Source organism: Lepidothrix coronata, unplaced genomic scaffold (assembly GCF_001604755.1).
Source record: "Lepidothrix coronata isolate B3197 unplaced genomic scaffold, Lepidothrix_coronata-1.0 Scaffold103, whole genome shotgun sequence".
NCBI classification, from domain to species: Eukaryota; Metazoa; Chordata; class Aves; order Passeriformes; family Pipridae; genus Lepidothrix; species Lepidothrix coronata.
Window position 1 is genome coordinate 1,904,283 of NW_016690283.1, and position 17,335 is coordinate 1,921,617.

General features: G+C 46.6%; 1 protein-coding gene across 1 annotated transcript in view; it reads left to right on the top strand.

Moving 5' to 3' along the window:
- The window catches only part of GLI2 (GLI family zinc finger 2), a 190,831-nt gene that overhangs the window by 144,972 nt on the left and 28,524 nt on the right, over positions 1 to 17,335 (top strand). Inside the window, exons 4-6 of the mRNA XM_017823590.1 lie at positions 4,013 to 4,215; positions 5,869 to 6,060; positions 16,478 to 16,679. Coding sequence (XP_017679079.1) covers positions 4,013 to 4,215; positions 5,869 to 6,060; positions 16,478 to 16,679 — 597 coding nt within the window. The remainder of the gene's footprint in view (positions 1 to 4,012; positions 4,216 to 5,868; positions 6,061 to 16,477; positions 16,680 to 17,335) is intronic.

Genomic DNA, 17,335 nt, shown 5'->3' on the forward strand with positions numbered 1-17,335 from the left:
TCTTTTCCCCAGTGGAAGAACCATTAAGGAGCAACCAGGTCCTGGGAAACCACCAAAGTGTCCCACCAGCAGTATGTGTCATGTCTCAGATGCTGGTATCTCTCCTTTTGCTGATTGTGCTTCTCCACAGCCACATGTTACCACTGCCCCACAGTTCTGCTCTGCAGGCAGCTGGAGCCAGGTAAATAGTGCAAGGATTTCTACTCTCCAAGGGGAGTCATCCACTGCCCAAGTGGACCTACAGACCTGCTCTGTAAAGCCTTCAGCAGCTTGCATGCATCCAGCATCACCATGAGGCTCTGCAGCCCTTAGGTGGGATCAGGTAATGTCTCCCACACCTCAGTGTCTCCCTCTGTTAGAGAGCAGCGAAGGAAAAGCCTCTCCTGGGTGGGGAAGGAAATGAATCCAGGCTCACGTGCTTCGTCAGAAATGCAAATTGCTCTACAAGTCCTGGGCATTAATTATAGAGCCTGGGCTTCTTGCTGAGCCACAGGGAAAACAGGCCCCTGGTTCACGTTAAATTTAATGGCGTTTGGACACCCAATTCCCTTAGCCTATTTGAAAACCAGAATCCCACTTTCTAGAGAAATATATGTGGTCAGGTGAAATCCTTCATCCTACTGCAGATGGCAATGTTTTTACAGCACTGTTTTCAGCAAAGCCAGGAGCTCTCCCCCAGGTGCTGGGGTGTCTTCCTCATGCCATCATCCGTGGGATCCAGGAAGAAAGATGGGAGTGATATGGATAGCAGAGGTCTGGGCAGGGAGCTCTATGGACAGGCTGAGAAGTGCAGCTCTGGCACCATGGCTTCATCACACGGGCTGGTTCACAACACTAAGCTGAAAATTGTCCTGCTACAGGGTATGGGGCATGTTCCACTTGCCCTGGATGTGAGCTGGGCATGGGGACAGAGTTGCCTTCTCCCAGCGCTGCTTCATCTCTCTTCCACTGCCTCTAAAGAGCAGGATCTGATGGTTCTCTGCCAGAAGCAGACCTGTGAGGCTACAGCTGCCTCTTACCCTATTGTTGCAATGCCAATGCAATGGCTCAATGTGGGACTTAGGGTTTAGATAAGAAATAATGCAACTGGGAAAAAAGCAGGAAAAAATCAAACTTTTGGGGAGTTAGGAGCAGAGGATCCCTCTGGCTGAGTGAGTTGTTCCTGGTAGGCAGCTACTGGAAGCCATGTTATTTTGGGACGTGCTGTACCATGGGATGGTGTTTTGCTAGAATTGTAGGTGTGCAAAACTGATCCCTGCCTCAGAGGGCTCACAGGAGCCAGACCTGGATGACAGTATGGCTGTCATAGTCCACAGATGGAACAATGAGCAAGGATGGGCTTTAAGCAGAGCCACAAGGAGCAGCCTGCTCTCCAGCTCAGTCTTTGTGCACAGGGCCAACCTCATGTTCAAACACCAGCTGCATGCATTTTGGGGGAATTCTTGATCTTTTTCCCAGTGTTACCTCTTTGGACAGGGTGGGGTTTTCCTGTTCTGAGGGACTCCAGCATTTCTGCCCAATTTAGCACAGAGAAAATGAACAGCAAACCCTTCATATTGTTATACGCATTTTAGATGTCGGCCTCACAGTTTGATCAGCAGAGGCTCCGAAGGCTCGTAAACCTGGTAATACATAGTTCCAAGACTGCATCAAAGAAGTTCACAACCCTTTTGGGAGAAGCTGTGAGTACTGATGAAAGAGGGAACTTATTGTATATGTAAGAAAACTTCTTTCATGGCTTATGTATTAAGGCAGGCTCTGTGGCCCAGGGAAGATTGGGGCTGCTTTTAATTTACATCCCCCCTCACTTATATTAAGTCTTCGTCAGAAGAAAAATTAGTCAGATGTTTTCTTAATGACATCATTTTTTTTAATCCCGTTTCATTTTTTCCAGATGAGGCGGTGGAGATTATTAGAAATGAATTGAAACTAAATCTGGAACAGAGACTTTGATTCACTTCTCCCTCCTCCCTGGTAGAAATAAATTGGTCGGCTCCGTGCTCGGCCGCCTTTATTAGCAGCCTCGACAGAAACCAGCCCCGGCGGCCTCAGCTGCAGCTTTCCGAGCTTGCTGCCGCCACAGCTGACATCATGGCGAGAGGCACCAGAGAGTGACTTTGGTCACCCTATAATTTTGGTAGCAGAAGGCCATGGCAACACAGGTGGGGAGGTTACGAGGTCTGAAACAGCCATGCCATCATCAGTTTGTCTTTCAGTGTCATAAAAGAAAACAGGGTCGATGCTGGTGGGTTTTCCTCTAGCTAAACCCTGGCCTGGGTCCAATGAGTGCCTGTGTCAGTGGCTGTGCGTCTCGGCAAGTTCTTTATATCTGATAGGTTTTCGCTGCCTGGTATTTCACACTAGCGAGCCACAAGAGTATATTGCTACAGGAAAGTACTTTGAACTATAAATATTTCAGAAGGCATTTAATTTACTACCCATCAGCAGAAAGTGTTCAAAAAGCCACAAGGTTTACTAATTTATCAGAAAGACAGAGAAACACACGGAAGATCAAACAAAGGCAAACATGCTCATTAAACTGCTGAATAAGTCTGCAAAGCCTGTATTACATTTCTGTGTGGTTTTGTTGATATGCAAGAATTACAAATAAATTAAAATGCACCTGAACTGTTGATAAGGCAGGGTGGGACTGTGATCCTGAGGTGCAGGAGGCATGTCTAAACAGCTCAGATCATCGTGTTTGTGGTTGTCTGTGCATGGAGAGACAGATCTTACATGCATAATATAATATGCATACAATGACATATTTGGATAGTCTTAGGGAAGGACCTTTCTAATAACCTCCCTTAGATCAGCCCATGTTCCAGATCCCTGACCTCCGAATCCCTGTTGTCTCCCGTGCTTAGGGTGCAGCCTTTGGGGTGCACATCCATCTCTCTCTGCTTTGCTAGAGCACCCAGCCAGGGACAAATCCCGTCCCTGCTGTGACCTGTGTGTCAACAACAGCTCTGCTTCCAGCAGTCTGTGAGTACAGAGAGAGCTAATACAAAGCAGATTTTGCTCTTTTGTTTTGCCTAATGACAGCTCTGCCTCTTTTGGTGTCTAGCTCAGATTTTCTGCTTCTCCAGTCAGGGCAAGTAACTTTTTCTCCTGTCCTTGCACCCTCTGCAGTTTGTCTAAGAGGCTGGAAGGTACAGTATAACACGTGGCTGGGAGAAGTCCGCTGACTTTCTTTTCCATCCTGGTTCACCCTTCAAAAAACTGCTTAAGCACTGAAACATGCATATGACTTTTTTTTGTTACCTGCTGAATCCCTCAGCATGCAGGGATCTTCTTTCTCAGGTAGCGCTTGGCCCAAGGAAGATCTGAGAGATTTAAGAGAGTTGGCCCCCAGAAAGCATGCAGTAAAACCTCTCATGAACTTTTGCCCTCTGAACCTTACCGCCAGCCTGTCAAGGAGGTTTGTACTAGCCGTGATGGACGCAGGAGGGGAGGGCTGCTTTGCTGGCACTGGCCAAGCTGCACGTGCTGGGCCGAGCAAAGCACAGCTCAAGATCACATAAATTCTCCTTGCGCCATTTGCATCCTTGCACAGGCAGCCCTGTTCGGGGCTTTGTCTGCACATGGCAGCACTAAACAGCTGGATACCCAGGGGCAGTGGGTAGCTTGCAAACCCCCAGTTTGCCTCGAATATCTTTGTGTAGCCAGCATCCCCATGCAAGGAGAGGGGTGGGACCTCTAGCATGGGGTGTGTTCCATGCTGCCTGTGTGTGCAGGCACTGCCTGAAGCAGCTCGTGCTCGTTTTCACAGCAGCCCATTTGGGGTGAGCCACCTTGCGTACATATATGTTTAGTGCAATACAGGTGCTTGTCTGTGGGAAACTTGGGGACTTCAGGCTCTGTGTATGCCAAGAGGGGATGTTCTTCCCACTATGTGCTTGAACTCCTCTCTCGTGGGCAAAGGCAGTGGGGCAGGACAGAGAAGGGTGGCAGGCGGCTACGCCCGCCCCGAGTGGCTGTGAGTGACAGCGTGTCTCTGTTTTCTTCCCAGGCCTCCTCCTTTGAGCGGCAGTCCCGTCATCTCCGACATCTCCCTCATCCGCCTGTCTCCACACCCAGCAGGGCCTGGCGAGTCGCCCTTCAGCCCGCCACACCCGTACGTGGCACCCCACATGGAGCATTACCTCCGCTCTGTCCACGGCAGCCCCACGCTCTCCGTCATCTCTGCTGCCAGGGGCCTCAGCCCCGCCGATGGTAAGACACTGTGCTACTGGTACTGCAGAGATTTTGTAGCTCATCAGTACTGAAATTCCCTAAAACTGGGGGATTTGCAGCTGCTCTCTGAAGTGGGAGAGCTGTCTCTTTTTCTTTTTGTTTTTTTTTCCCCTTTAACTACACATTTGTTTTGCATCATCGCACTGAGAAAGCAGAGCGTGAGAATAGCTATTACTGCTGGATCATATTATAAATATTTTGCTTAAAGTACGTTCCTTTCTGCAGCACTCTTGTCTCTCTTATGAGCGTCCCTGATCTTACATCTTTACTGGGAGCCCTGCTTCCCCCAAAGAGGGTCACAGTTGCTCTGGCTGCCTGGTCTGTCTGGGACTGACATTGCAGAGGAGGCAACGCCAGCTGGGTTATCCCCTATGGGCTTTATATCTGTGATCAGGGTGGCTCTAGAGTGAAGGAGAAGGGCCATACTTTTTTCTTCTTACTCTGAAGCTGCCCTGCAGCTTTTGGGGAAGGCAGGGGTGTGTGGGGAGCTGGCACTGGGTGCAGGCAGAGGTGATCATGCTCTCTGAGCCCCATCAGACTTCATGATGGGGAGCTGGTGACAAAAATGTCCAGGCCAGGAAAGGGGAAAATGTGCAACACTCCTTGCACTTGGCAAGGTATAAGTCATGCCCTGCTTCATCAGGAGAGCTTCATTACATGGTTGCAGGTGCCTGGCTTAGTGCCTAGGGAGCAGCTGAGGTTTGGGGACTTGGTCTCTGTGCACCCAGCAAACCCCAACATCTCCTGGCTCCTGAGCTGCTGCAGGGGCAGGCAGCCCTTTGCTGCTGCAAAGCAAAGTGCACCAGAGAGCAACAAGGCCCCTGGATTAGTGCCTGGCAGCATAAAACCATCTTCTGTGGCTAAAAAAACATCTCTAGAGTGATGGGGACATGCATGTGTCTTCTTCCCTCCCCTAAAACGTCATCCGAACTCTCAGCCTCCCGCCCCAGAGAGGTCTGATGGCTGGTGTGCATGTGCTCTGCCTCGTCCTCTCCTTCCAAAGCCAGTTTCATTGTTTGCTGTGGAATAAAGGCATTGTGTTTGGGGTTGCTTTTCTTTTCCTTTTTTTTTTTTTGTTTAAGGCGGTGGTAAATAAGTTAATGGAGCAAGCGGGTGGGGAGGCAGGTTTGAAAAATTACAGCTGGGAGAAAGTGAGTGTAATTGGCTTTGGCAGCCAAAATGGTTTTATGCTGCCAGACACTAAACCTAGTTCTATGCATTAGACCTTGGCTTTAATTTCCTCACGCTGCTATCGGGAACTGGGCTGCATTTGTCTTTCCTTTCTAATAGGCAGGGATGTTAATGCTGACAGGGTTACTGCTGCCGGCAAGCTGGGCCCTCTCCCCCCTCCCAGGGGTGCTGGCTGCGTCCGAACGGGAGGATTATTAGAAGGGGGAACGAGAGATTGTTTATAAATTTGCGGAAATAGAGGAATGCAGAGGCCCCAGCTTAGTCTCTTTTGTCCGCAGAAGCACGCCCAAGCACACGTCACGAGAGCCCTACACAGAGCTGTGTGGCTGGGGCTGGCGGGGGGCACGGGGGGAGACAGGGCCTCCAACGTCAGCACCAAGGTCTAACATAGCAGTGGGAACCTTCTCCCCATGTTTTTCTCCTCGCCTGCGGCTCCAACAGTGGCTCATGAGCACCTGAAGGAACGAGGTCTCTTCGGGCTGCCCCCACCACCACCGGGAGCCAACCCCGCCGACTACTACCACCAAATGACGCTGATGGCCGGCCACCCAAACCCCTACGGGGACCTCCTCATGCAGGGCGGAGGAGCAGCCAGCACAGCACACCTCCACGATTACCTCAGCCCCGTTGATGGTGAGTAGCAGTTTGGGTCCTCCCTGGCATGACTGAAATTTTGGGATAGATGGATGGGGCTGCCCTCCGGGTGGAGGTTGCTATATGTGGTCACTCTGCCCTGCTGAAACCCATGGGTGCTGCACTATAATTTTGTGCTTGAAAGGTCACCTGTTTCCAAAATATACATAATTTAAAATACATACATCATGGTCTCTTACAGACAGTGGCATGTTTGCTGCATGACTGCTGGTCCAGTGAGGAGGGCATTGCTGGTGTCCTGCTGCATTGACCATGGGTGACCCTTGGGGGCAAGCTCCAGCTCCAGCTCCCCATCCCACCCAATGTTTAGCCTGGTTGGTGTCTGGGGAAAAGGAGGGCCATTTCCATGCATAGCCATGCTAGGCGCAGTGGACCTGTCACCTTTGTCGGGACCTCCCAGGTCCCCAGGGAGAAGAGATATGTTAACAGGGAACCGTGGTGGAGAGAATATGTTAGTACTTTGTGGGAGGAAAAAATGCGGGAATGTGGTATTTGTGCTAGTATTGAGTGTTATAAACCCAGAAAGCTCTTGCTCCTGGCTAAATGAAGAAGAAATAGAATCATGTTAGGCACTGTGGTGCTGAGTCACCCCTGTGGCCTGACTGCTGCCCTGGTGAGATGCGTAAAATCTATCTGGAAGCTTATCTGAGGTTCAAATGATTTTCAGAGCTGTTAGAAATGTCTTTACTTTCACTTTATGCTGCATCTTGTGAGAAGTGGGATTGTACAGATACTACAGAGGGCAGTTTGGGGATTATTTCTGCTGCAAGAAAGAGAAGTCTCAGCTCGACTTTCAGATCCAGCTTCTGTTTCCTGGGATGCCTTTGGATTTGCCTGTGGACCATTATAAATTTGGAGTGGAGATCTGCATCGTTTCATTACCGCTTCAAAGTTTCTGTTGTTGAGCTTTTAAGATGAAAGACTTTGTGGTCTTGCTGCTTCATAAAGTGACTGGTTTAGAATGATAAAAGCTGTTCTGGCTGTTCAGTGATGGGGGCTTACAGATATTTCTAATGAAAAAACAGTTTCTTGTCTGCAGCTGCTGTGGAAGTTTTACCTGAACAGTCATTTTCTGCTGCCAATTCTTAGATTAATCGGCAATTTGAATCCCACTCTGAAAGGGAGGACATGTGCTCCTTGGTACCATCCTGCCCTCTAACACCCACAGTATATCCTGGGCTTCTCTGCTACAAAGCAGCTGGTCAGTAAAACTGCTCTGTCTTCCTTCCAAAGGGTTAATGCCTGTGGTTATAGCAGATGGGTGCAAACCAGCCCTGCCAAGTTCTCCTCGGGCTTATGAAGAAGACTCCTTCCTCCTTCCCTCCTTATTAGTCCATCTCTGACCAGCAGTGCCTCACTGAGGTGCCAGATAAACAACCAGGAAGGAAAGCAATCACAACTGTTTTTGTGGTAACGTAGGCTGGCTCTCAGCGCAGCAAGATGTTTCATCCTCTGGTTTGCTGAAGATCAGTCTTTATCTGAGGTACTGAGGTGCTCCCCTTGGCAGAAGACTCTCATACTGTTTGCCTTCTCCTGAAAACAACTCTAGAGTGAATCATGTATCAAAGATTCTCAGTTTCATGCAGCCGAGCTCATAACTGTGATTCACTGCAGAGCCAGGACTCACCAAGCATTTATGATGATCCTTCGGTAAAGCTTTGCTGATGAGTAACTGGAAAGCATTTTCTGGGCCTCCACATGTTCTGCTTGAGATGAAAACTTTCAAACACTGTGAGAATGTGACACGAGACACCAGAAGGCTACTTTTTAAGAATGCGTAAAAGAGCAGCAGCCCAGTGCCAGTCTCTGGTCTACATGTTTGGGTTTATCCATCAGCCGGAGAAAAGAGAGAACTGTGCATTATTAAGACAGAAAGTAAAATGGATGGCTCTGAAATGCTGGCTGAGGAACCAGCATCTCCTTCTCTTTTTAGAAAGTTATTTAAAAAATTTAAATCAGCAGGGCCTAAGTAAATAGTTGAACAGATAATTTAATAAAGCAGCCTCTTATGGTATTTTTCTGAGACAGGAATATCAGTAGCATGCATAAAACCCCAGTGAGTCACCACCTCACTGAGTCTGTCATTCAGAGAGCCCTTTTCTTCTCAGGGAGCCCCAGAACACTGAAACCTTATAAGAATTCATTTGCAGCATTGTCACACACCTGTGATAACACTGGCACCTGTGAAAGAAAAAGCAGCAGATAAGCATATATTAAACCTGGCCTATTCAGTGTCACATCACCTCCAAACATCTGCAGGTCCGTGGGAGGCCTAGACACTGGGTATGGTAGTTCTTCCACAGACACAGTCTTTCCGGTTGCTGTAGTTTTGTTTCTTGGAGGATTTCTCAATGCCTTCATGGTGTTTATGTTGTGTTTTTCATCCCATCACGTCTAGGGTCAAGAAAAGTAATAGGATATAAATGTCATCTGGAGCTTGTTGGTGCCAACCCTGTGCCACGTCTTCTGAGTGTTCAAATGCTGACTGAGCTAGAGTACCCAGAGCTGCATCTTTTGCAGGGTTTTCAGTGTGCAGCTAGAAGTAATTACACCCCTAAAGTAGACCAGAGTTAAGTTTTACACACCAGACTGCTAGGGTATTGAGGCCAGTGGAGACTAAACAACCCTTCAGTTATTTCTCCCATTTCATTTCCTTACCCAAAGGGGACTCAAAATCCAAGAGTGGAGTTTGAATCCAAGCTTAAACCTGTTTTTGGAAAGCCTACACTTTAAAATCAAAAGTTAATCACTTTCCAATGTCACAGCTTTGCTGATGGGGTAAGTTTGAGACAAACTTACAGATTCTGTTCACCAGATCAAAACAGTCTTTTGCATTTCTATTCTAGAAGTGCTGCTACATGGTGGATTATTCCAGGTGATGGAGTGATTGCACAAGAGCATCCCTGAGGCAGTAAAGACTGGTGGGGAGCACAGATAACCCTGGAGATGACTACTACTTTCTAATCATGTTTAGTACATCCAGCTGTTTTTTGCCCCTAAGCAGGGGGGTTCCTGTGATTACCCTCTGCCCTTCTGGAGGTGCCATTTTCTCTCAAGAGGATTCTATCCAGAGTGACTCTGTGCTGGTACTGTTATAGCCCTGTACCTCAAAAGATTTCAAAGTGCTGTACAAAGCAAAGCCATTGCATCACTGGAGACCCCAAAGAGAAAGAAGATCAAATGATCAGTGAGCATAACGGTGGAAGCTTTAAGAAAAAGATCCAGATCTTTGGAATAAGACTCTATGGCCAGGGTGGGAAGTAGAGATCATCTTTAAATCCATCACTTTGCACAGCGTTCAAAGTGTGATTGGGTTGTCCATGCTGAATCAGGGAATGCGGAACAAAAATCTTGAGTCCAACTTAGATCCAGGTGGTGCTACACAGAGGTAGTCTCTCCAGGTCAGGAAGGCTGCGTAGATGTGTTTCTGCAACCTTACAGTTAGCAATAGCAGGGATGACCCTGCAGTGCTGTCACTGAATTCTGTCCAGTTCCTGGAGCTAGAGGGAGGATCCCTGCCCTGTTTCTCACTGCCTGGTGCCAGGCAGTCACAAATGTCTTGATTCACAACCAGCTGTAACTGTAACTGTAACTGGGAAAAGGCTTTGTTCAGCACAGCACAGCCAGCAGGCCAGCAGTTGGCACAGTTGCCTGGGATGTGGGCAAATCATCAAGCAGGACTTTATTTCCCCAAATCAAACAGTGATTCAGCTTCATCAGCCTCTTTCAGTCAGTGTTGTTGGAGCCTTTCTACTTGAAGGCAATGATTTAGTAGTCAGCAGGGTAAGAAGCAGGTCTGGCAGTGCAGCCCGGTGTTGACTGCAGTCAGTGGGCCCATGTCCGTGAGAGGTGAGCTCAGGACTCTCTTTGGCAGGTCCATGTGAAGCAACTGCTCCATCAGGACGAATGGAGAGAGCCCAGCTTCATGGCGACCTAGGAAGGAAGTGCCTTGCCTGAGGCTGGAGGGACCAGCAGCTCTGGGTTTGCAGGATGGATGTGCCAGACTGCAGATGACTTCCCAAACAAACCAGCTGTTGGCTACTCTGGGCAGACGGCACGCCCTGTAGTCACTTCCTTAAAAAACTCTCAAAGACCTATTTTTTTGTTGTTTTCTTTGTCCCAGCATAGAATGGAAACTTGCTGAAATCTCAGAAAAGGTTCAGAGAATGGGAAACAATTTCCCACCCATTTCTAGCCAGCAATGCTATTTTTCTCCCCAGAAAAATATGTACAGAAGAGAGAAGAAGTCCCAGAGCATCCCATAAGTGCTGTGTCTGGAATCCTGCTGCACTCTGGTTTCTAAAGAATTCAATTTACATATGCAAGTTGGGTCGACTAAACAGTTACCTTGTGGATTGGGAGTAGAAGAATGCAGCCTTGTCTTTCAGCGAGGATTTGAGGGAAGCATTAGTATTCCTTGAACTGCAAAGTTGATCGGCCTGGGGAGGAAAGAAAGAAGGGTCCCAGGACAGCATCTGGTGCCAGAACAAATGTCCAGCATCTGCTGCAGTCTGAAAAAGAGGTGTGTTGCCTCTGCAGAAAGAGAGAGGGGAATAAGGAACTGGTTACGCAGAGTGTTTGTAGTTTATTGCTGCTGCTTATTGATTAAGGGACCATTCTGTGTTTTTATAGTGCTCTTGGATTTAATTTGATGATGGGAGGGGGGTATATTTCTGTACACTTAGGATGGAGTTTTGTTGGTCAGTGGTCAGGAAGAGGGACAATTTTGATAACACTGTATTTATCCTGGAACTGGGCCAGGGGAGGCAGGGGGAGCAGTGGCTCTGGCTGGGTTTCTGTGGGGTGCAGGGTGATGGTGAGCCATCTGCAGCCCATGTGCCTTACAGACTCATCCCTTTGGGATCAAACTCCCCCGATGACCCTCTGCAGTTGAGATCACAGCAACATGCTTGTCTGTAAAGACTTGCCAGAGATTTCCGTACCCTGAAGGAGCCTTGAAGGAGCTCCCACTGAGTGCCTGGTGTTTCCTCTCAGGAGGGCTTTGCTACCACTATATCTAGTGTGTCATGAGGTCTGAAATCTCCCTCCAGAAAAGTTGTCTCTTGTAGTATCCCTCTCGTGGCCCACAGTTCCTGTAAGTGGTCAGAGTGGGAACCTCCGCTCCCACCTCCCAGATGAGTAAAGATCTTATTCTGCCCCTGTGCAAAACAGCATTGGGATCATCCACAGGACTCAGTCCACAAGCTGCTGCATGTGTAAAAGCTGACCATTTGGTCATCACTGACCTGTTGTGGATTAATCTAAATTTGGGAAGAGTATTGCAGTTTCTGAGCAACTTGTGGATGTGATAATTCATAGACACTATAGGAAACTACCAAGGATGCTTTTACCTTCTAACTAAGAAATCTGGACTTGCCTCTGAGCTCTAGGCTTGCTGGAGGACTGGACTGGGATATTTGACAGACACAGCCAGCGTCACTTGAAAATTCAACCTTGAATTCTTGCTAATTTAGAAATGAGCTATTTAAACACACATACCCCAGGAGAAAAATGGCTTTTGGTTGTGAGCTGTGGCATTTACATTTATCCTGCAAAGATAGTGCTGCTATAAAGTCAAGTTTTTTCTACTGAAAAGTTATTTCAGGCAGTTTTAAAAGATTTCTTAAAGTATGTGGATTATATTTATTCTCTAGCAGGTAGACCTGAGCCTATGACAGTCAATGTGTCTGGGTCTGTATATGAAATAGTAAGGAAAGGCCAGTGCAAAACAGTTAAAACACTGCAAAATGTATCTGGCATTGACTTTTTGTAAGGCAAGGCAGCAGGGTCAAAAGCCTTCATGAGCTGCCATCCACAATGCTGCCACCAATGCCAGGAGCTTTGGACTCAACCTTTATGCACCCTTCCATTCACCAATTCTCTTCTCCTCCTGACTCTGAGAGAGAAGGGGACAGTCTTTTGGCTTCAAAGTTCCTATGTCTTACTTCAGGCCAAAGGATATTTCTGTTGTTTGAAATCTGAAAACAGTTTGAATTCTAAGAAGGTATCTTTACATTTTGCAAAACCAAAATCAGATTTTTTCCATTCAGAGCTAATTTGTTTGATATACACCATAATAAATAAAAACCAAGATGCTAGTATGTCCAAAAAATGAGTGCATCAACATCCCATGTTTTCAAAGTGGGAAAGAATTAGTCTGAAAGTAAGATGAGATATCTCAAACAGGTGTGTCTCTAGGTCAGCTTAGTAAACTCATTCCATCTTCTAAAGTCCACGAAAGCATCTGCTAGTTTTAATAAATGTTCTTTCAAGATGAGAGGTAGAAGTAGCAGAGCAAATTGCTACAGTAACAGCCACTACCCACCCTGGAGATGTTGTAAATGTGTTTGGCTGGAAATACTGTCCAACACCAAAGGAGGCAGCGATACAGAGATCTCAGGGAGTTATCTTTTCTCTTGTTTTGCTGTGTGGGCTTTGGCTCATCGCTTCTTTGTGGACCTGGGTGAGAAAAAAGAGGTTTTCCCATCTCTCAGTAACTGAGAGAAAGAAACTGAAGGTAAGAAGTATCTGTATCTCAGGTAGAGAGGCACAGAGAAATTAATTTTAAAAACTGAAACATTGATAGAGGAGTGGGCCTAATTTTGAAACTATGTCCTACTTTTATTTCAATGTGTGACTGTTTAAAATTCATGTTAACCTATAAAAATTTTAGATTTTTGAACAAAACACCTTTTAAAAAATCAGAAAAAATACCTTTTTTTTTTTTTTCCTTTCAAGAGTGTTGATGGGGGTACTCTGACAGTTTGGGAACTTCCCCCAACATATTTTCCAAACATTGAAAAATTCTTGAAACTACCCCTGTTCATTTTGAGAAGCTAGCATTTTTGAAGGGGAGAGGAGAGAGGAAGTGTTAGAGGTAAATGTTTGCGAAGCTCTCCATCTCTGTGTCTGAAAAATGGACCCCACCTTCACTTACTTCTCTGGGCACAGTCCCTGCTGAAGAAGTTCTGTGTGCTTTTTCCTTTGAAACATCACTGGACCTCAGGCAACAGAGGATTTTGCTTACGTGCCCAAGTGGGTGTCAGTCAGCCCGTACTGAACACCTTGCCTATGTGTACAGCTACAGTAATGTTTACCCGTGCTGCTGCCTGGTATCATTTGACACTCATGCTTAGTGTCTTCAGATCAGGAGATTAGGTCAGGCCAATTTTATTAGTAAGAACGATCCCAGTGCTGCTAGTCTGATTTAGAATAATAATTTTGAAAATATCTTCTTTTCATAAGTGCACTAGTGTGCATTTCTTCATGTGTTTAAACTGCTTTTCTGTTTCCCAGATGCTTCCCTTCCCAGGCACCTTGGGCAGGCTGTCATTAAGAAGAGAGGAATCGTTCATCCATAGCACGATTTTAGGTCACAGCTTTCCCTGGAAGCCTGCAAGACCTAGGAGACTTTTGTGTAAAGGACAAGCCTAACCTATTGGATCTACTGTCAAACATTTTAGATAGTCCATGGTACTTGCAAGATCTGAATTAGAGTGGGCACTAATGCAATGCATATTACTGGATTTGGGCTGGAGAATTCCCAGGCCAGCTTGAAAATCTGACAGTTTCCTGCAGAGTTTTACATGGAGGAAAAAAGATGTACCTGTGAGCAGTGGGGAGGGGTGCCCACGTTGACTGCACTGCCAAAACCTAGGTTTCTGTTGGATATCAGGACTTCTTCCCTCTGCAAATTAATGGCAACCAATGGCTGAACCAGCACTGTGGACATAAATCATGTGAAGGAACAGCGAGAAATGAGTACAAGGCTTTTCTTTCTATTTAGTAATTTATCAAGGGAAGTGGCACATTAATAAACAGATCTCCCTTGAGGTGTGGGAGTAACAGAGATAAATATGACTGTCAAATCTGGCCTGCTTCCTTCTGTTAGAGAAGGAGGAGACTGTGGGAATGCAAATGTAGGAAACAATATCTATATCTGGAAAGACGCATATTATTTGTAGGACAGAAACACTGGCAACTCATCTGAGATGGGGCCTCATTGCACCTGGTGCAGTATGTACAGAATAAAGCACAAACCCTCTCTCTCTAAAGGAACTCATCTAAATAGATGACACTGAGAAATAGGGACACTGAAAGAAGCAGCAATTTGCTCAAGGAGGTATGACTGGGGAGGAAACACACCCAGGTCTTTCCAGGTTGTGGCACATGTATCAAATCAAGATGCCTTATGGCCAGAGGAGGGAAAACCAGAAAGTTTAATTAGTTCAGACCAGTTACATTAATGCATGAATATATTGCAGATAGAGGACAGTTTTGACCATTATGATCTAGACTCAAGCAACCTTCACGTTGCTTGTTCTAGGGCTCTGGGAGGACTCAGATTTCATAGACCAGATGTGAAGGTTGAGAATTCTGCACTCCAGCCTTTGCTGAGGGAAGGTCATTTGCTCGTTTTGGTTTTGCGTCCATAGTGCTTCTGCAAAGTGTCTGCATCTTTTCCAGCTTCCGTGGAAGTGCCACTCATCATGACACACGGGGCTGAAGTCTTCCAGCTGCAAGCACTAGGAAGGTTTGAGCCTAGTCCCTCCAAATCATGTAACATCTTTAACATTCAAGAGGTGGTTTTTATAGGCTGCTGCTCTTTCTGTTTGCTACCTGATCCTTGAGTCATGTTTCCTCTCATCTCCCTGCCCGTGAGGCTGCAAAATGTAGTTATACAAAATATTATAAGAAGAGTGTGTTCAATATATATGCAACAATTTGATTTTTAGGAGAAATTCCCAATAATATCAGTATTTCAGTAAAGGTATTGCGTGTAGCAACTCTTGATGGTGTAGGACAAAAGTCACAAGAGTGCTTGGTTCAAGTACCAACTTAGCCTTGGACTTCCAGTGGGACCTTGGGACTGTTTATCTTGTGCAATGAGGGACATTATGGGAAGTAAGAGGATGGTGGTACTAAACCCCGTTGATTACACATCACCCAGGCATGTTAATGACAGAGCCACTTAGGTGCATGGGTGAGTCATGTGGAGACTGGGAGACTGCAACTCAGCCACCGGTCTCAGGGAAATGTTGACACAAACTTCTGTGAGCCAACACAAATCAAACTGGCAGGATATATTTTCCCTCCTTCACCCTCATTCAACCTCTCACATACCAGGACTGTCATCAGGATGGAAAGTTTATGCTCTTGCAAAGTGCCAGGCTTGTATTTGGTGATATGCAACCAAAATCAGTGCCTCCAAACATCTAGAGGAAAATAGCTCATATTGCCTGGCTGGGCAATTTAGTGTTTTATTCACAGTGTTTAATAGAATAAACCCATAGGAAGCTCTCTGGGGAGACCACTACTGGAAAAGTCAGGTGGTGATGCAGTGCTGTGCTCATCAAGGGAAGGAGATGGAGAGGCTGAGCTCTCCTGCACCCTTGGGTGGATGGCAGGAATTACCAGCCAGGTCCCATGACCAAGTGCTGTGTTTTACCCTGAGAAACTTTTTTTTTTAAATAGACAGCCTAAACTCTGCTCACTTTGGAGGGATGACTCATTCCAGGCAGGGCTAGGGTTCAGGCAGGTTTTGGATCTGGTACCCTGGTACTGGAGAATGTTGTGGTATTGGCCCATCTGCAACTCCCGTCCATGCCACCCCAGAGATTTGAAGGTGGGTCAGGCCTGGGCAGAGTTTCCTCTGGATGAAGTCAGTCATTCCAGTTACAAGTGCCGATGCACTGAGGGATGCCAAACTTTTACAGTAGTAACTCGTCATGTATTGCAGATCCACAAACGGGACTGGCAGGGTTGGAAATTACTTCATGCCTGAATGATTGACAATGGCTAATAGGGCCCAGGCACTGGCAGGTCCCCTCAGAGGGGGAGAGTTTGAACTTTGTGCCTGAGCTGCCAAATTGGTTCTCTTAAAACTCTTAATTTACTTTTGGGGTTTCTGGAGCCTTGCCTCCTTCATTAATTGGATGGTCAGCATTGTGCTGGTGCTCGTTTGGTTTCCGTTCCCTCTGCACACAAGCACACACACCATTTGCAATGGTTGCCCCAGCTCGGATGTGCGGCTCTTCTGGCCCGCTGCTCCTGACACCGAGTCAACAGGGACAGCTGCGCTCATGGAAACCTTGCAGGGACGTTTCCCTTTTAATTTTAAGTTAATTTAGTGCCTGTGAAAGGGAGCGATGGACAGGCTTCTGTATCCTCCAGAGACAGCGAAGCAAGGGGGCATTCATGGCACTGCCTGACCCCTGTCATTCAGCACCCAGAGGAAAGGAAACATCCCATCAAAGTGCAGCTGATCCCTGCGCTGCTCCTGGCTCCTGAACATCCCACAGCAGTCATGAGTGCAGCAGTTCTCAGGACTTCCAGCCCACCTGCAGAAAGGGAGCAGCCCACTGGTTTTGTCTGACAAAATCTCTCTTTCCTGCAGTGTCCCGGTTTTCGAGCCCGCGGGTGACTCCAAGGTTAAGCCGAAAACGAGCCCTGTCTATCTCCCCACTGTCTGATGCCAGCATTGATCTCCAGACAATGATCAGGACCTCCCCAAACTCTCTCGTGGCATATATCAACAACTCCAGAAGCAGTTCAGCGGCGAGTGGCTCCTACGGCCATTTATCTGCTGGGACAATCAGGTAAAGCTTTGGGAATGGCATTGTTCAGCTGAGGAACCATCCCTACGAAAAAAAGGATGATCCTCCGGCAAGGGAGACCTTCCCTTCCTTGCAACCTCTGCTTTTGTACATCAGGGCTGTGTAGTGTAGTAAATCAAAGCCCCCATCTGGTTTTGCATGTGGAAGGGTATTTTGTGACATATGGGGTGGGTTTTTTTGGCTGAATTGGGATTATTGGTTACCACATTTCCAGCAATTACAGTATGATCATGCCTCCCTGCAAGCAGAAACAGATAATAAATTAATCTAAATGCTCACTGTGAGCAGTTGGACTGGTTAAGAAACACTCTGATTTAAGAGATTGCCCTGAAGTATTCTCCAAATTATTGGCCCACATTCTTAGAAAAAATGTTGTCTGGGTGGATTGAAGAGCATAATTCTAAAAACATAGTTAAAACAAATCTAAACCCTCGAGTAAAGTTTTCTTCAAATCCTAATTAAAAAGCCCTTACATTAGGCTGCTGACTGTTGTCAATTCCTGCTATGATTGCTTCACCCAAGTTTCACAATGTTATTATTCTTTTTATTACTTAACTGTTAAAAATGTTAGATTTAATTAACACTGATGTTGCAAAGCAAGGGTTATAAAGATTATGCACTCCTAAAACTTGTGGGGG